This window comes from Dermochelys coriacea, chromosome 2 (genome assembly GCF_009764565.3).
Source record: "Dermochelys coriacea isolate rDerCor1 chromosome 2, rDerCor1.pri.v4, whole genome shotgun sequence".
Classification (NCBI taxonomy): Eukaryota; Metazoa; Chordata; order Testudines; family Dermochelyidae; genus Dermochelys; species Dermochelys coriacea.
This window is the reverse complement of record NC_050069.1, coordinates 266052667-266075587: the sequence shown is the minus strand read 5'-3', so window position 1 is coordinate 266075587 and position 22921 is coordinate 266052667. Positions and strand designations below refer to the sequence as shown.

The 22921-nt window shown below is 44.6% G+C and overlaps 1 protein-coding gene across 1 annotated transcript in view; it reads right to left on the bottom strand.

The window, feature by feature from the left end:
• Positions 1–971: 971 nt before the first annotated feature.
• Positions 972–22921, bottom strand: part of TMIE (transmembrane inner ear) — a 58609-nt gene continuing 36659 nt past the window's right edge. Inside the window, exons 3-4 of the mRNA XM_038389124.2 lie at positions 11444–11593; positions 972–1809 (exon numbers count right to left, since the gene is read on the bottom strand). Of these exons, the coding sequence (XP_038245052.1) occupies positions 1490–1809; positions 11444–11593 (470 nt within the window). The 3' untranslated portion in view covers positions 972–1489. The remainder of the gene's footprint in view (positions 1810–11443; positions 11594–22921) is intronic.

Here is a 22921-nt window from a genome sequence, read left to right as displayed (position 1 = left end):
AGTGAATTGGCCTGAGGCTCTGGCATGAGCTGGTTGGTCTGCCAGCATCACACCCATGATGAGTACGACCTGAAGAACTGAAGACACATCCAAAGGATGTCAGTTTCTTTATTCTATATTTGGCATACAGCTTCATTTATATGACACCTTTGGTAAAAAACAGAGGATAAGGCAGGCTGTTGGAAAGTGTGTTTAGCTCATGCCGGGAAAGTGCTTCTGTTGGCATCTCTGAGACAGAGAGAAACACCAAACAGTTAAGAAGAGATGCATGGGGAAGAAGAGCCTTCTCCCAAGACATCTCTAATATAGCCATGGATTAGAGAGCTTCATCCTATGGGTTGTGTCTTCCAGCAATTATTTGGTGCCTGAGTTTAGCCCTCTATCGTGGGCAGCATGTGAACTGCCCTTCAGGGAGGCTAGCCCGGAGCCCAGGCCCTTCTGTCTGAGGCCTCTCCCTTCCACCCCCACTCCTGTACCTGAGCCCAAAGCTTCCCCTCCCCCCCCCAAGGCTGCTGGCCCTATGCTCCAGCCCTGGGCTGCCCAAGCACCCCCAGGCCTGGAGGACTGGGTGGCACGGCCCCCAGCCCAGGTGGCATGAGCACTGGCCCCAGCTGCCCACTGCCCACAGCCTGGGCCATGGGGGAAGAGCCGGAAGCAGAAGGGGACTTAGGGTCAGAACATGGCTGGGGCCACACCTGGCTGTTTGGGGAGGCTCAGCCTCCCCTGGCCTGTGATACCCACTACCCATGGCCTCTAAGGAATGCCACATACCCCAGAAGGCTGGTGTGAGGCTTAGCTAATGCTTGTCGAGAATCTTGATCTCAGATAGAATGGGCCAGGTATTCTCCCAGGGTCCATCTATGCTGCAGTCAGAGACGTACTGCAGCACATGTAGCCATACCCGAGGCAGCTTTGATCTGTCCAGTTTGGGTACCAAAAGCCGTGAAGCCACAGCAGCTTGGGTAGCAGCATGAGCTTGCCACTCAAGTATATACCCAGGATCCCAGGCAGGGTTGTACAGCCCCCTGCTGCTGCAGTTTCACTGCTATTGGTACTCGAGCCAGCTAAATCGAAGCTAGCTCAGGTGTGTCTAGACCTGCTGCAGTCACACCTCTGATTGCAAGATAGACTCGCTCCTGATGTTCTAGCTCTTGGCAGCTCTGTGCTGGTATGAGTCCATCTGTGCTCCTATTTCTCACTCCAATCTGTATGCTGGAACACAATCAGCACTGTACGGGACATTCTGTTCACCAGTAACTTTCTAGCCAACGAGGCAGATTCTCCGTTGGCAGAAACATCACCTCTGTAGAAATGGCGATTTTGCTTTTAAAGAAATCAATCAAGTAGCTCCAGATGTCCCTCCACAACTTGAGGCTTTTATCTCCTCCGTGTTCCCACCGTGCCAGGTCCAAGGCATTAGCACTGCACTCTCCACATCAGGTCTGCATGCTTGGGGGAGGGGATATCAGCAGTTCTGCTGTTGGTCTGATCACTTCTTTTGCTGGGGTTTCCTTGCTGAGGACTTGGTGTTCCCCCCAGCTTTGCTGCCAACCTTGGTGCTGCCTCCTGCCTTAGCTGTGTCCATCTCCTTCTCACCTTTCCTTCCACCTCTTTGCTTCTTTTCACCTGCACCCTTTCCTCCTTCCTTCTTTCTGGTCTCATCTTTCCCCTCTTTCTTGGACCCTTCTTTCTGCTCCTTTCTGCCCTCTTTCTTCTTGGATCCCTTGGAACGTTCTTTCTTGCCTTGGGCCCTGTCCACTTTCCCTGAGACGGTGGGCACCTCCTCTTTCTTCTCTTCTGCCACATGAGCTGTAGGGATTGAAGAAAGAAAACAAAGTAAGTTACTTTGGGGTAACTTTCACCATAAGAGAGACAATTCCTGCATCCCACATGCAAATCTGGGAGATCAGAAATCATTTTAATCTAACAATCCAACACCCTGCATATTTCCCTTTGGCTCCCTGATTTGCTGTATTTAAACATCAGTTTATTAATCTACGGGTATATTAGGAGGAATGGGATGCAGCTAATCATAATCCTGGCTCCATTGAAATCCGTGGCAAAAAAATCCCATTGGCCTGAACGGGACTGGGATTGGACCCAAGGATGACAATCAAGGAGATTTCCCTAACAGTAAGGTACAATGTGGAACAGTGTCCCAAGGGAAGCAGCAGAACCCCCATTGTTTTGTTTGTTTTAAAACCTGACTGGGGTTTTTCTTGTGGGGTGGCATGTACCTTGCAAAAGAGAAGAGACTGGACTTGGTTGTTCTGAATACAGGAAGAATCTTTACTATGCTGAGCAGATAGACAGACATCCTTAATGGTATCTCAACCTGGCTCTGTGAATTGCAGAGTGAGGAACAAGTCTTGCCCTGCATGATGTTACTGGCCCAGAGCAAGCAATCCTGGAATGGATTGCTTGAGCTGGTCCAACTACAGCTGACTGGGGATTTTTTTATCAAAGCCATTTTTCAGTGAAAATTGCTGTTTAGAAAAACATTTCAGTTGGGATGACATTTCATTCCAAACCCCCAAAATGAAGTGTTCCAACGATGCTGACATTTTTGGAACAGAATGTTTTGATTTTTTTTTTGTTTGCTTCAAAACAGTTTTTGAAATCAAACTCACTATTTTTGTATAAAACATTAGCTTAAAAGTTAAAAGATAAAAACCAGAACAAAATGTTTCCATTTTATTAAAACAAAATGTTTTGAATGACATGCAATGAACATTTCAGAAACTTGTTTCGTGGGAAATGTCACTTTTGTTTTTGTTCCTTTTTGGAATAGAATTATTATTTAGTAATAGGAATATTTAAATCACAGAATTTCCCATGTCATGAGTAATCTGGTTCCTGCCCAGCCGTATTGCTGACCGGGCTGGATTACCCAATAGGCAGACTAAGCACGTGTTTAGGGCACCAGCAAAGCAGGCGGCACCAAAAAAATGAGATTTTTTTTGGAAAAAATTTGATATTTGATATTTCAAAACCAGCATCGAAGTAGTCATCATGGGAAAAATCTGAACTTTGTTAGACTTCCTTACACCCACTCCACACTCTTTCCCCGTTTTTCTGTTCTCTTTTTATTACTTATCCCCACCTAAACCAGGGGGGCTTCCTACTAACATAGATCGAAATAATGCAAGGAAATCAGATCCTTCATGTACTGCAATAAATGTATGTTTTATTATTGATATATTCTTCTGAGCTATACGTACTTGATTCGTTTTTTTCTTTCTTATATTATATATATATATACATAAAAATAGTGTACGTGTTTAATTTCTTTTTGTTTTTTTTTTAAATTCAGATAACTGAGATAAGGGGCAGGATGAAACATAACCAACAGAGTGGAGCACAGAAATGTAAACTGGCAGAAGAAAAGAAACAAAAAACTAGTGACATTTTTCAAAATCTTCCAAAGCTGACATCATTTTTCAAAGCAAATCCACCAGAAGCAACATCTTCTCTCAGTAGCACAGACATCGTTCCAAACCTGTAGGTGTTTCAGAGACTGACGATTCTTCTATTGGTGAAACAAACACCATTCCAGAACATGTGGATGTGTCAGAGACTGTAACTGATCATCCTACTCCTGGTGGTAAAACAGACATTGTTCTAGAAGGTGTGAATGTGTCAGAGACTGAACCTGCTCATGCTGTAAATAATAGGAGAAAAGATCCTGGGGTGTGGATTTTCAGTACCGATAATGTAGCTTACTGGATAGATCACGGACCAAATGACTGTCAGCACCACACAGGGCCATTTGAGAAATCACTTTGGACTTTTACCAATGGCAAACAAACAAGATATTGTCCACAAAAAATATTTTTCAGCATGAAAATGAATGGTGAGAAATACACTCGAGAATGACTACTGTATTCACCATCAAAAGGGTCTGTGTACTGTTTTGTTTGCAAACTTTTTGCATATAAGCCTTCAACATCCCGGTTTGCTGCAGATGGATTTAGTGACTGGCGGAATACTGTTTTAATTGAACAACATGAAAATAGCACTACTCACGGAGATTCAATGTTGACATATTTAAATCGAAGACAGGACTTTGGATTGCCACAAAAATTGGAAGAACGAATTGAAGGGGAATGTGAATACTGGCAACATGTCTTGCAGCATGTTATAGCTGTTATTCAAACATTAGCTGAATGTGGTCTGCCTTTTCGGGGATCAAATGACACATTTGGATCATTGCAGAATGGAAATTTCTTGGGATCGTTGGAGCTTGTGGCTCAGTTTGACCCATTTTTAGCTGGCCATATCTCAAAATATGGGAATGCTGGCAAAGGTAACCCATCATACTTATCCAAGACAATATGTGATGAACTCATTGGTCTAATGAGTGACAAAGTTCGTTCAGCTATTGTGGATGAAATAAGTACTGCTGGGTACTTCAGTTTTTCTGTCGACTCTACACCTGATCTTTCACATATTGCTCAATTGAGTATTGTACTAAGATATGTGTCTCCCAAAGATGGAAAACCAGTTGAACAGTTTATAACATTCCTCAATTTGAAAAGCCACACTGGTGAAGAAATGGCAAATCAAGTACTGCATTATCTGTGCCAAGTTTGCAAAATAGATTTCTCAAACTGCAGAGGTCAATCTTTTGATAACGCTGCCAACATGTCAGGGCGTTATCAAGGAATGCAGAAGAAGCTTTTAGAACAGAACAAATATGCCATATTCATACCATGTGCTGCACACTTTCTCAATCTTGTTGGCTGCAGTGCTGTTAATTGTTGTCCGGTGGCAATAAGTTTTTTCTCAACAGTCCAGTTACGTTATACATTTTTCTCTGCCTCAACACACCGATGGGCAGTTCTTAAAACATATTTGGGCAATGATCATGTGTTGAAATCTCTTTCTAATACTCGCTGGGAGGTACATGCAGTGGCAACAAGTGTGATTCTGGAGTCCTTCTCGAAGATTGTGGATGCATTAGACAGTATTGCTGAAGACCAATCACAAAAGGGAGAAACTAGACGAGAGGCAGAAAACACTGCAAACAAGATGCAAGAACTAGAGTTTGTATTCATGTTGACCATGTGGAATGAAATTTTACAACACTTTTACCACATAAGTCAAGCTCTCCAAGAAAAAGAATTGGATTTGAAAATGTGTGCAGACCTCTGTCAATCATTAGCAGACCACTTACACACTTTGAGGAATGATTTTGAAAGATTTGAAGACATATCAAAAGATATCTTGCATGATACTAACTACAAAGAAGCCCAGTCCCGCAAGCGACTCAGGAAAAAACAAGCAAATGATAGCGGTGCAACAGAAACAGCATTGAATCCTACACACAAATTTTGTGTATCTACTTACTATGCTATAATTGATACACTTGAAGCTCATATGAAGAGGAGAGGTGAAGTGTACAAAGAAGTATCAAAAAGAAAAAAAGTACTTGTGGGACCTTAGAGACTAACAAATTTATTAGAGCATAAGCTTTCGTGAGCTACAGCTCACTTCATCGGATGCATTTGGTGGAAAAAACCGAGGAGAGATTTATACACACACACAGAGAACATGAAACAATGGGTTTATCATACACACTGTAAGGAGAGTGATCACTTAAGATAAGCCATCACCAGCAGCGGGGGGGGGGGGGAGGAGGAAAACCTTTCATGGTGACAAGCAAGGTAATGCCCCTCTGCCATGTACATTGGTCAAACTGGACAGTCTCTACATAAAAGAATGAATGGACACAAATCAGAAGTCAAGAATTATAACATTCAAAAACCAGTTGGAGAACACTTCAATCTCTCTGGTCACTCGATCACAGACCTAAGAGTGGCTATACTTCAACAAAAAAGCTTCAAAAACAGACTCCAATGAGAGACTGCTGAATTGGAATTAATTTGCAAACTGGATACAATTAACTTAGGCTTGAATAGAGACTGGGAATGGATGAGTCATTACACAAAGTAAAACTATTTCCTCATGTTATTTCTCCCCCCCACCCCCCACTGTTCCTCAGATATTCTTGTTAACTGCTGGAAATAGCCTACCTTGCTTTTCACCATGAAAGGTTTTCCTCCTTTTCCCTCCCCCGCTGCTGGTGATGGCTTATCTTAAGTGATCACTCTTCTTACAGTGTGTATGATAAAACCCATTGTTTCATGTTCTCTGTGTGTGTATATCAGTCTCCCCTCTGTTTTTTCCACCAAATGCATCCGATGAAGTGAGCTGTAGCTCACGAAAGCTTATGCTCTAATAATTTGTTAGTCTCTAAGGTGCCACAAGTACTCCTTTTATTTTTGCGAACACAGACTAACACGGCTGCTACTCTGAAAGAAGTATCAAGTAGATTTTCTTTTCTAAACAATATGGACTTATCTGACCAACAATATTCACAAGGTTCCCAAAAGCTAGTTGACTCATACCCTGTTGACTTGAACATGAATCTCTGTGGAGAAGTTCGGCAGTTCCACTGTTATATTCGCGCAAAGTTTAATGAAACAGGAAAAATGAAATTCTGCCACATTGATCTTCATGACACAATATTGAAAGATGGAATATAATGTGTATTTCCAAATGTAGAGATCGCACTACATATTTTTCTAACATTGTTGATTACTAAGTACTCCGCAGAACACTCTTTCTCAGCTGAAAAGAATAAAAAACCCTCAAAGAACAACGTGTCAGGATAGACTTGATTCACTTTCCCTATTGTGTATGGAAGCAGCCATGCTTCATCAAGTCAGATTCGATGAACTTATCCAGAATTTTGCAATCAGAAAATCTAGAAAGAAGCTATTTTAATTTCATCATATAGGTAAGTTATGTGTCATTTCTAAAAATAATTTTTTATTTTACGGTATAGTATTGTTTTTATTTTGAATTACATATGGGGGGGCACCATAATCTTTTCAGTGCTTAGGGCCCTAAATGTCTTAACCCGGCCCTGATTGCTGACTACCCTGTATCACTTCTGCCATTTAAACTAGTGGTAACTATGAAACATTCATATTATTTCCCTGTCTCCTTAATCGTTCTAACTAGGAATCTAGATAGCGAGGTGAGTTAACTGTAGCTACATGTACATAGTGCTTAATTTGTGCCAGCACTTGCCAGGGCAGAGCCCCAGCACCTCTGGGCTTGCTGCCTCAGTTATGAATGTAAAAAAAACCTGCTTGAGTCCTGGCACCTCTTTCATTACAAATTAAGCACTGCATACACAATTACCTTGGGCCAAATCCTCAGCTGGTTGAAAGCAGCATAGCTCCATTGACTTCACTGGGGTTAACACAATTGACACCAGCTGAAGATTTGACCCTGTTTTGTTGTCTTGACAGTAAGATAAAGCAGAAGGTCTCTGGGGTCCCAGGGAGGTCTTTGGTTAACACTTTACGGTTCTGCTTGGAATCCTCAATGCCAACTACAGTACAAGGAAAGAGCAGGAACTGCAAACCGCCACCTTCTGTCTCTTATTTATTTAGGCTCAGACTCTGAGACCCGTACTCATCTCAATTAGCACCTCATTCCACAAACAGTGTGGAAAGGGCACTGAACTGGGAGTTCGGAGACCTGGCTAATATTTGTGACTCTGTTACTGACCTACTGTGTGACCTTGGGCAAATCAGTTCACTTCTCTGGGCCTGTTTATACTGTAAGATCTCTGAGGCAGGGACTGTTGCATACTATGTGTTTGTACAGCACCTAGCACAATGAGAACCTGATCTTGGCTGAAGAATCTAGGATGTTACTATAATAAAGTAGGCTACTGTTCAACAGGAGTAAGAGTGTCACAATTTGGCCCTTAAGTATTAGTTGTGTCAACCTGTCATTAATTCTGGCGAAGGGTTTAATAATGAACAATTTTCTTTAAAAGAAAATGGGTTTGTTTTTGTCTCCTGGGTTTTTGAGTACAAAGTTTGACATTTTGAATTTCTATTTCAAATGATGAAATAACATTCAAAGATGAAATTTCACATTTCGGGGGGGGTGGGGGGGAGGCAGGAAATCAACACTTTCCCACACCACATAATTGTACAAAATGGTGACAAAGATCTGCCAGAAATGACCTTTTTGTCACAACCCCTCGTCTGACAATCCCAAATGTTAGATGGAGGCATGTGTCCCTGGAACCTTTCTTGTGAGGTTACATTCCTGCCCAAAAGCTTACATATAACGAATCTGTAGAATCAGATCCCTGGCAGGTTTAAATGTCCATTACTCCTCCACTGATTTATGGAGCTACACCAATTTGTGCCAGCTAAGTATCTGGCCTGTCTTTATTGTGTTAATTTAACCCCAAAGCAGTCACCACAAGTGCACACAATGTGTTATAGAAAAATAACATATTTTGGCCATGGAAGTTTGTGATCAATACACAGCAGTTATAATGTATCTACAAGGTAATTATTCAAAGGGATCTGCAGAGTAAAGTGAAAATAATGCAGCCTCTTTCTTTTAATTGGAGGGAAATGCAGACACCTTGTAGAAAAGTTTGGGAAAGACGGATCGCCTCCTTGTTTATTACCATTACAGGAACCAATCCAGCTCCCAGCCAAGCCACTGGAAACTGGATCAGGTCCTTAAAACATGCAGTCCCGTCGCCAGTCAGAGCAAGGGCCAAACCCTGCTTGTATTGCTCACATGACGTGAGCAAGATGACACATATCAATGAGGCGAGCAAGATTTGTATGCACAATCTGAAATCATCTCTTGTTTTTGTCCAGAAGAGACATCACCCCATGCTGTACAATCAAGAAGTCCTCAGAGAACCAGCCATCAGGTGGTACATTCCATTATAGCAGTAACAGTGGGATGGAGAAGTTCAAATAACAACAAGCAATAATTGTTAATAGTGTTTAATGATCATAATGAGATAGGCACTTAGTACTTAAGTAGCAATTTTCAACTTCAAAGCACTTAATGACCATTCATTCATTAAAATAACTACTTTGTTCTCTTGCTTGTTCACAAGAATAAATGCACCATCAAACTACATGGCAAAAACTCATCTGGTGCAATTTGACACTGGTCTTTTGACTTCAGTGGGTCTATGCTAATATATACCCATTGAGGGTTTGTTCCTACATATTTTGGGGCTAAATTTTGCTCTGTTAAGTCAGTTTGAAACCAGATTAACTAAATTTATGTAAGTGGTGCATAAACCTCATTCAGGACCTCGGCACAGGGCAAATTTCACCCATTTAGGGCCAGGTTCCCATCTGGTGTAAATCAGCATTGTTCATGGCAGTGAATGGAACAAATCTCCCGTCTTACAATTTGGTAGATAAAAGTCCCAATCTTGAAGTCAATGGAGCTACATCAGTTTACACAGCCAAGGATGTGGTTCAGAAAGTGCAACTGACCAGACCAGTTATTCTGGTAACTTGAGTAAAATGCAAAGAAGAAGAGAATACGCACAGCCTAAAAAGTGGAAAAACAAACAGGAGGGCCTGATTCCTCCCTGCCCTGCAGCTTGTGACACTGATTGTACAAAAGAGGGACTTGTCTTTTCGTTGTATATTTGTACACCAGCTGGCACAATGGGGTCCTGATCTATGTTTGGGTGCTACAGCAATGCAAATAAATAATAAATTATACTGACCGAATGAAGAAATCATGTATACATGGGCAGATTAGGTGTAAAACACTGCGAAGGCAGCATGGGAGATTTGACACTCTCTTCGCATAGCTATAAATGCTGACATCAGCTGCAAAGTACCAGATAACCGAGCCCTGGACATTTCCCATCTTCCCATTGTAATGATCTCAGGGGTAATTAGTAACACAGCCAGAGACACCTTTCAATATGATTTCCTACTTCCATGACTAGCCCAGTTCTGCTGTCATTTATACCCATCCAACCCCACTGGGCCGAATGCATCCCTTGATTTCATTGGGCTTACTTTGAGGTTGGATTCAGCACATTGACTTCCACAAGATAACGAGGAATGGGGCGTGACCCAAAGTCTGTTGAATTCGCGTGGACTCATTAAGGACACCGCCCAACCACAGCACTTGAGCATGTGAGCAATCCCATGAAGCCAGGTCTATAGGCATAGCTGTACTGCGTGCAATAGGGCTATACCAGCTGAGGATCTGATTCATTGATTTAAATGGGGAGACTCATGGACTTTAGCCTACAATCATTCCATTGGCTTCAGTGGGCTTTGGGTCAGATCTTCTGTGCTTAAAGTTGGACTTGGTCTTAGAGTTTGGCTGGATCGGGGCCTGAATTCTTTCCGTTTCCTTATCTGCCTCTCCATGCCCCTACATATCCGGGATTGTGATACTATGAGACCTAGATCCTCAGACATATTTAGGCACCTAACTCCCATTGAAGTCAATGGAAGTTAGGCAGTTTAAATACCTTTGAAGATCTAAGCTTGGGGCAATGAAGCTCCAAGCTCCTCTGAAGCCTAGTGATTATTGGTTGGGCTTACAGAGCAATGTTAAAAAGAAAACCCTTAGGAAGAAGATAGAGTGAAGGTGAAACAGAGGAAAGGAAAGGAGAACAGTGAGTTCCAAAGTCCACATCTCCTCTGCGAAGCCATGGAAAGGAGACACCACAGAGACAGACAGACAGACAGATATTCCCCTAATTTCCTTGTAGGGCCATTTCATCTTCTTCCTTCACCACAGGCAGAGAGTTGAGAGGTCTGGACTGGACATGACCAGAGAGAGTTGGGAGGCTTTCAGTAGAGCCTAGAGTATAGAATTAGGAGAAGTGAGTGACCGGAGAGGAAACCATGAGAAGATCACAGTGACAGAGATGCACTTGGCAGTCTGGACTGGCAGGCCATTTAAGGGGCAGCGGAAATGTTAATAGAGCTGAGTGAATAATTGATTTTTCAGTTCGGAGGCCAAACCCCGCCCCCCTAAAAATTCATTTTGGGTCAAACAAAATGCTTTGCTCAACCCCAAATGAACTTTTTTCCCAGTTTTTCTTTTTCTTTTGAGTTTTTCTCTGGTATTTTACCCACCCCTTTTTGGGAAAAAAAATAAAAGCAAAATATCTAGACGAAGTGCCATTTCAAAACAAAAAGGTGAAACTCATTTGCTACCCCTTGTGCTTCACCTCAGAATCTGGCCTTTAGAATGGAAAAGTAATGGGGCCAGATCCTCAGTTACTTTAAATTGTTGATTTCAGTAGAGCTGTGCTCATTGACACCAGCTGAGGATCTGGGCTAACTGACTTCAATGGAGCTCTGCGGATTGACACCAGCTGCAGATCTGGCCCTTTCATCTTAATGATAGTGCTTTCGGTCACAAAAGTTAAATGATACAAAGAGTGCAAGCAAAGCAGAGGAGCTTTGCACAGTAAATTACGGGGCCAGATTTTCCATGGGTGCAAATTGCCATTGAACTCTCTGGAGCAACACAGATTTGTGCCTGTGGACAATCTGGCGCTTTGTGCATGCACAAAGAAACCCTGGGCGAAGAAACGGGGGTGTGGGTGTACCTCCAGGGATCTCTGTCAGCTCGCTGAGTGGTGGTACAGTCTCCAGTTTGTCTGCATAGGTCTTGGCTGCCTGCCGCTGTGCATACCGGGCCTCAATCTCTTTCTTTGTTCGTGGAATCCGGCACTTGAAGATACAGCACAGGGTTATAACTGGGAGAGAGGAGAGAGAGGGTGTCTTTGCTAGCACAAGTAAAGGGTTCACCAGATCACAGCCAACAGATATTAGTGGGAGAATGCAGATCTTAGTGCAGCTATGCCAGTTGGGAATCCGGCCCCATTGACTTCACTAAAAAGAAAAAGGAGGACTTGTGGCACCTTAGAGACTAACACATTTATTTGAGCATAAGCTTTCGTGAGCTTTCGGATGCATCTGATGAAGTGAGCTGTAGCTCACGAAAGCTTATGCTCAAATAAATTTGTTAGTCTCTAAGGTGCCACAAGTCCTCCTTTTCTTTTTTGCGAATACAGACTAACACGGCTGCTACTCTGAAATTGACTTCACTAGAATTGTCTGTCTAGGTTCTTTATCCCCCCTTCATCACCTCAGAATCTGAGATCATCACAACGCTCAACTGATTTTACCCTCACAAGCTCCCCGTGAGCTAGATTAGTAGCATCCCCATTTTGCTGGGGAACAAGGCAGATTACGTGACTTGCCCAAAAACCACACAGGGAGTTTGTAGCAGAGCCAAGAAGTGAACTCAAATCTCCTGACATCCAGCCCGCTGCTCTAACCACTCTCTCTCAGCATATGCCCAGTGTTCCCAGCCAGGTAGAGAGCCCATAGCCCACCGTCGAAGTAAGTCAGTGGGCACTCATCAAGGAGACACGACATAGTCTGAAGTTGACTGCAGCTGCATCGCGGAGCATTAGAGAAAACCTCTTTGAAGAGATTGGCCGCACAATTGCTCTGTCCTGTTCGAAACTGGTTCAGGGATGGCCAGGGGTATGTTGGCAGGTCAAAACCTGGTGGGCAGATGGTTGGGTCGGTGATGAGAGAGTGATTAATGACTGTAATCGCTGACCACTCATTATGCCAACCAGATTCCATTGTCCTCTCCTGTGTTGGCAAAAGTGACCATAAAGGGCATCTAGAAGACAGGCGAGCTGACGGGTGGTTGAAGCGGACCACACCTTGAGCTCTGCTGATTGACACCAGTTGACCAGTTGGGCCCGGGTCTTTACATCTGATAAGAATTTTTATCTCGTCTCTAGGACTACAGAATTTCTCTCTAGTGTATAATTGCCTAGAATAAGGGAATTTCCATACTTGATCAGACCCATGGTCTATCTAGCCCTGTGCCTTGTCTCTGACAGTGGCCAGCATCAGCTGCTTCAGAGGAATGTGCAAAAAGCACTAAAGTAGGCAATTATAAAATGCCATGCCCACAGGGAGAGTTCCCTCCTACCCTCCAATTAGTTTATACCCAGAAGCATGAGGATTTTGTATCCCTTTGAAATGTCTGAGTTTCTTTTCCCCAGCCCTTTCTAATGTAACTCTGGCCATTTGCAGTGCCCAAACATCCAATCCTTTTTCGACTCCTGCTATGCTCTTGGCTTCAATGACATCTTGTGGCAATGAGTTCCATGTGCTGTGTATAAAAGGATTCCCTTTGCTCCATTTTAAATTTGCTGCCTTTCATTTTAATTAACTGAGCTTTGCTCATGTTAAGATGAGAGACTGGAATATGTCCTTGTGGCTTTATTGCTAGCATGATGTTGCTGACTGGTGGGTAAGTCGCTGACCACACCTATAAAGCACACGGGTGACTAACACATTGTTCAGTGTAGGATGTGCAGTTCACTTGGTGCCTTACCTACAGGCTCTGCTACAGCTCCCAAGCAGAGGGCTTAGGGCCTGATCCAAAGCCCTTTGTAATCAATGAAAAGCCTCTCATTAACATAGTGGTGTTTGGCCCAGGACCCTGGGACTAGGGAAATCAATGAGAGTTACCAACACCCTTGAGGATCTGGACCCTAGTTCTTTAGTTCATGATTTGTTGCTATAAAGGACTCAATCCCAGGTGATGGTTTATAAGAATACCTAGTAATTATCTCACCTTTTCATTCATAGCACTTTATCAAGAAGGTCAGTATCATTACCCCCATTTTACAGATGGATAAACTGAGGCACAGAGCCTTGCCTAAGGTCACAGAGTCAGATTATAGTACCCAGGTCTTCTGCACCCCACCCCAGTTCACTAGCAACTAGACCACACTGCAGCCTGGCTACGGATGGCTGTAAGAGGAAGGTGCGTGCAAACTTCATACAGCCCTCCATGCACAATCCTGTACCACCGTATCACAATTCAAATCCTGCATACCAGCTCACATAAGACATTGCAAAACATTTTGGGACCCATTTTGTTAATCAGAGCAGGAGGAATAGCCCCTTGGAAGCCGTTGCAGTGGGACATGAGTATATTGTGCTGAGGGCTGAACTGAACTGACTCCAACCCAGCCCAGGGGTGGGTATGTGTGTGGGAAGGTAACAAAAAGGCCCCCAACCCAAGTTCTGTTAAGCACCAGTCACAACTGAGGATTGAGTCCCGTGATGTTGCCACATGCTGGGGTGGATGTTAAATATTACTATTATTATTATAAAAGGAGGAATAGGCAGGTGAATAAAATCTGGGACCTGGTACATCAGAGCACTGCAGCAAGAATCATAGAATATCAGGGTTGGAAGAGACCTCAGGAGGTATCTAGTCCAACCCCCTGCTCAAAGTAGGACCAACCCCAAATAAATCATCCCAGCCAGGGCTTTGCCAAGCCTGACCTTAAAAACTTCTAAGGAAGGAGATTCCACCACCTCCCTAGGTAACCCATTCCAATGCTTCCCCACACACCTAGTGAAATAGTGTTTCCTAATATCCAACTCAGACTTCCCCCAGTGCAACTTGAGACCATTACTCCTTGTTCTGTCATCTGCTACTACTGAGAACAGTCTAGATCCATCCTCTTTGGAACCCCCTTTCAGGTAGTTGAAAGCAGCTATCAAATCCCCCCTCATTCTTCTCTTCTGCAGACTAAACAATCCCAGTTCCCTCAGCCTCTCCTCATAAGTCATGTGTTCCAGTCCCCTAATCATTTTTATTGCCCTCCACTGGACGTTTTTCAATTTTTCCTCATCCTTCCTGTAGTGTGGGGCCCAAAACTGGACACAGTACTCCAGATGAGGCCTCACCAATGTCAAATAGAGGGGAATGATCACGTCCCTCGATCTGCTGGCAATGCTCCTACTTATACATGCCAAAATGCCATTGGCCTTCTTGGCAACAAGGGCACACTGTTGACTCATATCCAGCTTCTGGTCCACTGGAACCCCTAGGTCCTTTTCTGCAGAACTGCTGCCTAGCCACTTAGTCCCTAGTCTGTAGCAGTGCCTGGGATTCTTCTGTCCTAAGTGCAGGACTCTGCACTTGTCCTTGTTCAACCTCATCAGATTTCTTTTGGCCCAGTCCTCTAATTTGTCTAGGGCCCTCTGTATCCTATCCCTATCCTCCAGCGTATCTGCCTCTCCTCCCAGTTTAGTGTCATCTGCGAACTTGCTGAGATGATTTCTATATTTCTTCATTGCTCAGAGGAAGTAATTACACATGGTGTACTCTGCCTTCTTTCACTTTGGACTTTGTGTGATCAGTTTTCTATCTTAATAAGAGTGAGAGCCTGGGCTGCTTATTAGGAAGGGGTTGGGTGCATTTCAGGACAATTTCTGCTCTAACTAGCATTTATTTTACGGCTTGCTCCCTTTAAACCAGTCTGATGTAATTGCATTTCCTGCATATCTTGCTGTTCCACCATCACACAAGAAATCAAAGCAAAGCTTTCTGGGACTCTCTAAATGCCAGTGTTAATGTCTGCTTGGAATGAAAAGTTTCCAACCTTTTTAATTGTGAAGATCACCTGGAAATGTAAGCTATTAGTTAATGCAGTATATAGTCCTCTGTCTGTGTAGGAGATTGTACCATTTCCCCATAGGCCTGACAGTATCTTACAATGCAAGGTTTTATACTCATTCTTTATGTCAGCTTTTTAACCTTTTGTTGTTTCTGTTCCCACAATTGGGCAGGACTAGTGCTGGGCCACATAACAGGGCTTTAGGGCACAAGTATGAACCCCAGTGCAGCTTTTGTAGCTCTTGGGCCTTTTAGGAGTAGGCATTCTATAGTTGTTTGGGGAGGACCTACAACTCCTTCCCCAGAGGTCATGTGAGCACCTTTTGAACTATATTATTCATAGCTTCAACTTATTATGGGGGAAGATGATGGCGGAGTAAGATCCTGACTGGGTGGTTGAGAGTAGTTTGAGTCACTGTGCATTTAGTTGGATCCTTTTGGGTTAATAAAGCAAGGTTGGTGATTCCTCACTGACTTACAGAGCAGTAGGATGTACCGTTACCTCTTTCAATCTCCCATCTTATTCTTCAGAATTTCAGCTTTCATTTTTTTTAAAGTAAATCTCTGACCCTTATGATTGGGCAGGAAACCTTCAAAATATGAACTCTTGCGGTAATGCCTGCCTGAGTTTGCAGAGAGCCTGAGACAAGAGCTCTGACAGGTGTCAGCTCCCCCATTCATCTCCATGATGTGTGGACATGGATGTTCAATGATGACAATTTAAACATCAGCATTGCTCTTTCTGTGGGGATCAAAGCAGGTGAGAAAGGAGAGGTTCAGATTCTGGAGAGTTGCACCAAGTAATGTGAGTGACAGCTCATTTTGATATCCTGAGCAGGGGCTACTTAGAAGAAAGCTACCATTTAGTTTCTTTTAAACCAGCCATGAAGAAGCTAATTCCAAAAAGCCTGGCAGAACATCCAAGCCCCAATGAGGGGAAGGGAGTTGAGCTGAGAGGATCAGCTGAACCCCACCAAGGAGAAGCCACTTCTGGAGGTAACAACATGGATGTAGAAAAATTCCACCAAAGGGGAGTGAAGCCCAGCACAGCCCATGTGATCATAGTTTTAACATTTGCAGGCAACTGAGAAGCCTCTGTCTCAAGAAGGTGGCGCTTATGCAGTGGGTGGAGGCTGAAATAACATGTCTGTCTCCCCTCCCTCACCCCAAAATTTAACTCTGTAATAGGGCATCATATAGAACTTATTAGGTTCATGAAACTGATCTGCTATAGCATCTGGAAAAGGAAGGGAACGGCACAGAGCCCTGGAGTGACAAAGCAACTGTCACAGTGGAAGAAGGAAAAAATAGCCGTTGAGAAGCCAAACTTAGCAGGAAGTAGCCTTGTGCCTATCTGGCTCTGGCACAATCCAGCTGGTTTCATCCTCTGATAGAGCTGGGGAAGGGAGCCCTGGCTATTAATATGCTTTCAGCAAAGCATGCTGGGAGGGGGAGGAGCCTGTGGCCCTATAAAATACAGGCTCCTCAGACTTGGAGGGCAGATAGTACTGGGGAAATGTGTGCCAGTAAAGCAGTGTGAGGGAGAGGAGAGAGAAATGGCCCTGGTGAGGGGGCTGCTCAAGGCAGCACCAGGTCAGACTGTGGTAGCACCGTGAAGCATGGCAGAGCCTGGAAAGAAGGGACTGGATCTGGACTTTGGGCCCACCCAAGCCGTGGCTTGCCTATGTAGAGACAAGGGGCTCCTCTCAAGGGAACAGACTGCGAGCACACTGAACACTTACAGGGCTGTGGGAGTGAATGCAAGTGCTAGTGAAATAAATACCCACATGGTCTTAAGAACTGGTCTGTCCTCCTTTTCCCAGCCTCCTGTGCCATGGGTGGATCCCGGCCTGCCAGCGACTAACTGGTGACACCTTGCAAATCAGGGGTTCTCAACCTTTTTCTTTCTGAGCCCCCTCCCCCCTCAACCCACCCACATGTTATAAAAACTCCACAGCCCACCTGTGCCACAATAATTTGTTTTCTGCATATAAAAGCCAGGGCCAGAGTTAGGGGGTAGCAAGCAGGGCAATTGCCTGGGGCCCCATGCCACAGGGGCCCCCACATAACTACATTGCTCAGGCTTCAGCTTCAGCCCGGATGGTAGGGCTCATAGCCCCAAATTTCAGCCCCATGTGGTGGGATTTTGGCTTTCTGCCCTGTGCCCCAGGGAGTCTAATACTGGTCCTGCTTGGTGCACCCCCTTCCCCGAAACCTGCTTATGGCCCGGACCCCTGGTTGAGAACCACTGCTGTTAATAACAAATATTCTCCCCTCTGTGCACAACTTAAATCTCTTCCTTATCTTTGCATTAACATGCTGCTGGCTTCTTTGCTATTTGGCTTCTGAAAACCATCTTTTCCAGTTCCCTGACACACACAGTTGAATGCAGCCACCTCCTCTGAAAAAAAATCTCCTTTTTAAATTAAAAATCAGCTCTGATCCCGCTTTTGATGTTTTCTTTCTATGTTCAGCTCTCAAACCATCAAAGTGCTAAATCACCTTTCACTGCTGGGAGGGTGGGAAAGGGAAGTGTAATTTTTACAACAAGCTACTTTTTGTTCCTTTATTAAATATGGATTTAAACACAGGCCCCAAAAAACATGTATTAAAACAAAGGAGCTAAAATGACTGGCACGCTTTGCTTTCCTTATCGAAATCCTAGATTTGGGCAAGGGAATTGATGGGATTCGCGAACGCATTTGCTCCTTCCTGAATCTTAACTTGTTTCGTTATTTCTAAAGAGACAAAGACTTCAAAGGGGAAAGATTACTCATAGTGCAGTGCAATAAATCGTGGGAGGGCCTGATTTATAACTCCACAAAAAATGATCAGCCGAAATGGTGGACATTCCATGGAAACTAATATTTAGATTAAGATTGGAATTTTTTTCCCCCTGAAAGCTATGCTCTAGTTCCAACAGGAATTAATTCAGGGGATGTTACACAGGAGGTCAGATGAGATGATTACAGTGACCCTTCTGCCCAAGGGCAGTGCATGAACCCCCCCGTTGGGGAGGCCTGCCCCCAGCCCCGACTCTTCGGCCTGAGGCCCGCCCCTTCCAGCCCCCTCTCTCTCCAGAGCCCTGAGGTCCCCCCCACCCCACAGCCAGAGGAGCACCGGCTGAATTGCCAGAAGCACCAGCCTACCCGCCTCAGTCACCAAGCCCCAGGTTGCCGGTTGGCTCGCCCCAGCCACCCTGGCCTTCTCAAGTCCCAGGCCACCAGCCTCATCCATCCCGAGCAGCGGCCTGCCCACCCCACCGCTCTGAGCCCTGGGCCACAAGCCGGCCCCAGATGCCCAGGGCCTCCAGCCTGCCAAGCCCCAAGCTGAGCCCCTCCTGGTTTTGGGGGAGAGGGGGAGCGAGGGCAGGACCATGGCCTGGGTTTGGAGAGGCTTAGCCTCCCCAGCCCTATTACACCCGCCGCCCATGCCTTCTGCCTTTATAATCTATGAAATTCAGGCCCAAAATACTCTCCTTCTGGCCCCCGCACGGGGGGAAAACTCGCAATCAAAATCTCCAAAGCCACCATCTCGTCCTTCAAGTCCCTCCTCAAACTCCCCTCTTCTGGAATGCAGCTGGCAAACTTCAACCTGATCATGGGGAGGCAAATGCAGGATGTGATGGCTGCCCCGATTGACAAAGAATTGCACACACATTCCCCCCCTCCCCCCCGCATCCTGCACCCTTGTGTATCTCACCCACCTGTTACATCATGTCTTTTAGCCTGCAACCACTTCTGGGGCATTTACGCTGCACAGCATCCAGCAGAGGGACCTCTAGCTCCTTCCATGGTACCAATGCAGAATGATGGGAAATAATATAATGGCCACTTAAGGTTTAACAGGGGAATATCTTTATTCCAGTTACTGCTGATGCTTGGACAGAATGTGTCTGAGCAGTGAGCTTCACCTGGGAAGGATTAAAAAGGTCCAGGGGCTGACTAGCTGGACTCTCTGCCCCACAGCGGCTTCCCCATGAAGCCAATGTGATTTCTTACCATGGGCATGAAGCTCTTCTTAGCTCCGCTCTTCTTGGTCTCTTGGGGTCGGCAACCCACCGCGGGGCTGAAATGACATCATTTCATGACCCAAATCCCACAATCCATTGCGAGCACAAAGGATGATGGGACTTGGTTCATCATGGGATCATTTGTTTTCAGCCTTGTTTTGGGTAAAAAAAAAAGGTGGGGGGGACAGATTCTGCTGGGTGGGTGACTTATAGGATAGGGGAGGTTAGAGCTCTTGGGGTGGAGAGCTGCTGAAGTACAGGGGTTAGCGGTGCTGGCTTGTGGTGCGGTGGACTGGGGAGCTAGTGAGGTGAGGGGCCAGGTGCTGTTGGGTGTGGTTTCTCCCTGCCTTCTTTTTTGCCCCATGGCTGCACAGTGTGGAGCTCGGTGGTTTGGAAAGTGCTGTTGGGTAGGCAGGGGCATGACCGAGTTGCTGCTCTGCAATAGGCGAGGGATGGAAGCAGTAGCAGGGGGAAGGAGCAAAGTGGTCCTGCCTGGATCCCTACAGTGGTTCTGTAGCTCTTCGCAGGTAAGCGCCATCAACCCAGTGACCATTCGTGTCCAGGTCTGGCCTGCTGGTTGAGAACTCCACTCACTGTCCCAGGAATGGTACCGAATTCACCCCTCTTGTAACTCTGGGGAAGCCAGTGGAGTTACAACCAGTGATGAATTTGGCCCCCACCATTTCCATCCTGGTCTGATTTCTTCCGTCCTCATACAATACAGCCCAGATGCAACGATGGGGATTCTAAGTTCTCTCCGCTGTTTATGCTTTTTTAGCCAAGCAAGAAAGATCAAAAAATGCTTGGTGTATGAAATGAACATTTGAGAGCATGTTTGCGAGTCGTGGGAAAACCTGAAAACATTTTGGGGCTCGGGGTTTTTGGTATCCTGAAGCTAAGTTGTTTGTTATTATGCATATTGCACTAGCATCATAAGTGAGATCAGGGCTGTATTGTGCTAGGTGCTGCAAAGCCACAGTAAGAGACAGTCCTACCCTGAAGAGATGACAGTCTAGACAGACAAGACCGCGATGGGTAGAAGCCAGCAAATATTGTACCCATTATCTGAACCTCTTTTATCTGTAGAACTGGGTCAGGAATCTTTGAAGTACAGGCTTTCTCAAGGATATTCCTGCTTCCAATCCCAGAAGCGTCCTGAGAATGGGAAGTGCAGGATGGCAGGAACAACCTTTCTGGTGGGTTCTGTTGCCAGGGACTGGGGTTAAAATCCTGGACCTAAGAAGTCAGTGGCAAAACTCTCCTTGACTTTTGTGGAGCCAGGCTTTCACACCAGAGATGGGCAAGAAACATCCCAGGGTTCTACCACTTCAGAATATTTTTCATAAAATCTACTTCAAATTCAGCTAGAGATCCAATTCTATTCAGGTTCTCACCTACCCCAGCATTGCCAGGGCCTACAATTGTATTGTGAGTCTCACAATAGCTGATGCTTTTCCTTTAAATTTCCAGGGCCTAGACTCACATGATTACACGAGACTCTCAGGTCTCATTTAAAAAGAAGTGTATGAGCCTCATAGTTGCAGAGAAAAAGTTTGAAAACATGACTGCCTGAAATCTCAATAAGCAGAAGGCAGACAAAAAGAACCCAACATTCATTTAACTTATTTCAAATCTCATGATTTTCTGAGGGCCGGTCTCATGGTTATTTTTTTAACGCTGGGGATTAGCAACACTGTCATCACCAAACTATCTGAGTTCCTGGCATTGGGGCAGAGGGTATAGAATTGTTTTTGAACCTGTTGGCTTATCCCTAATTTCTGTTATAGGCAATTCCTAGGGATCTGTAAACACTAAGGGAAACAACGTTTCAGAGAACTGAGCTGATTAGCAGCTAATGTTCTAAAACAGCAGAGGCTAAAAGTGCCTCTGTGAAATCTTCATTTGTATTTATGACATCAATTACTTTTGTAGATTCCAAGTCCAGAAGGGACCACTGTGATTCTTTTTAAATGAGACCTGAGACTCTCATGTATTCACGTGACTCCAGGAGCTGGAACTTTAAGAAAACCCATCAGCTATCGACTCCTGTATAAAACAGGCCATAGACCGTTCCCCTCCCCCTCACCTTTTTGAATAAGAGCAGATCTTTTTATAAAAATCCAATTGATTTAAAAATTGCCCTTGATGGAGAATCCACCACACTTGGTAAATTGCTCCAATGGTTAATTACCCTCATTGTTAAAAATGTACACCTGATTTCCTGTCCTAATTTGTCTGGATTCAAATTCCAGCCATTGGATTGTCTTAGATCTTTGTCTGCTAGATTGAAGAGGCCATTATCAAGCATTTGTTCCCCACATAAGTGCTTACAGACTGTGATCAAGTCACCCCTTAACTTATTGGGCCCTATTCTCTTCTCATACTGGTTTAACCCCTCAATTGCAGTGGAGTTACTCCTGATTTTCCAATAAGTGAAAAGGGAATCAGATTTATTAGGGGTAGGGAAGCGTATAAATGAAGACTCCCTGCTAGATAGCATTTTTTATAATTTAGTAACTAGCATATGAATGAAACCTAAGCAGTTCCACTAATTAACTAAATTAAGTGACTGAAATACACCTTAGGGTTTCTTCCCCTTTCAAGCTGTAGACAATCAATGGAGCATTTAATTAATGTTTAGCAAAGTAGACTGTGCTGCACTGAATCTATTAAGAAGCCATTCCGTTGCTAATAATGCTAGCAATTAATGCATATTTATTCAAGCAAGTTAAGGGCAGCAATCTTATTTAAAGATCTTGTTGAAAGACCCAGGTTCCTTGTTCATTACATTCACATGAAGATGTGTACTTACCCATGGGCTGCCTGGTTAATTACATCTATTTAAGGCACTTTAAGGTAATTTGACATTTGAAATTTGCATTGGAGCACCTCACAGTAGTTAATGAGAGAGAGAAGTGGTTTCCCCATTTTACAGATGGGAACTGAGATACAGACAGGGTCTTCTGAAAATCCCATGTGGCTCTTTTCTGCACCTTTAAAAATCTGGCCCTTCTTAGAAATCACACTAAGAATGACAGAGTAGGGAATTGATCACAGGTTTTCTACAGCCCAGCATAACACCCAGCCTGCTGGGCTAACCTTTCTCATTGTGGATAGTAGCTGTGTCTCACTTAAAGGCCAGGCTATGCCAGACAGGCAAAAGCCCGCACAGAGAAGAGACAGCCCTCTGAGAGTGCAGGGTACATTCACAAACTAGTGTGGACCTAGCTCGCTGGAATAATCATGTCAGTGAAGCCACAGCAGCATGGCCTAGGTGCCTGAGCACATACCCAGGGTCTTGGGTGGCTAGCCTCTCATGCAGCAGCTTCCCTGCTATTTTTAGCAAGCCAGCTTGAAAGCTAAGTCAGGTGTGTCCGCACCTCCTGCACTCATGTCTCTTGATTGCAGTGTAGACATACCCAGGGAGTGGTACGGCCCATTCCTGTTACCATACCTATCTGACTTTGGGAACTGGTGTGTGCATGTGGAGGGAGTTGCAGGCTCACCTCCTCCATGCCCCTTTTGGAATTGTTTGTGCCCTTGGATGTAGTAGATTTTGCATCCCCT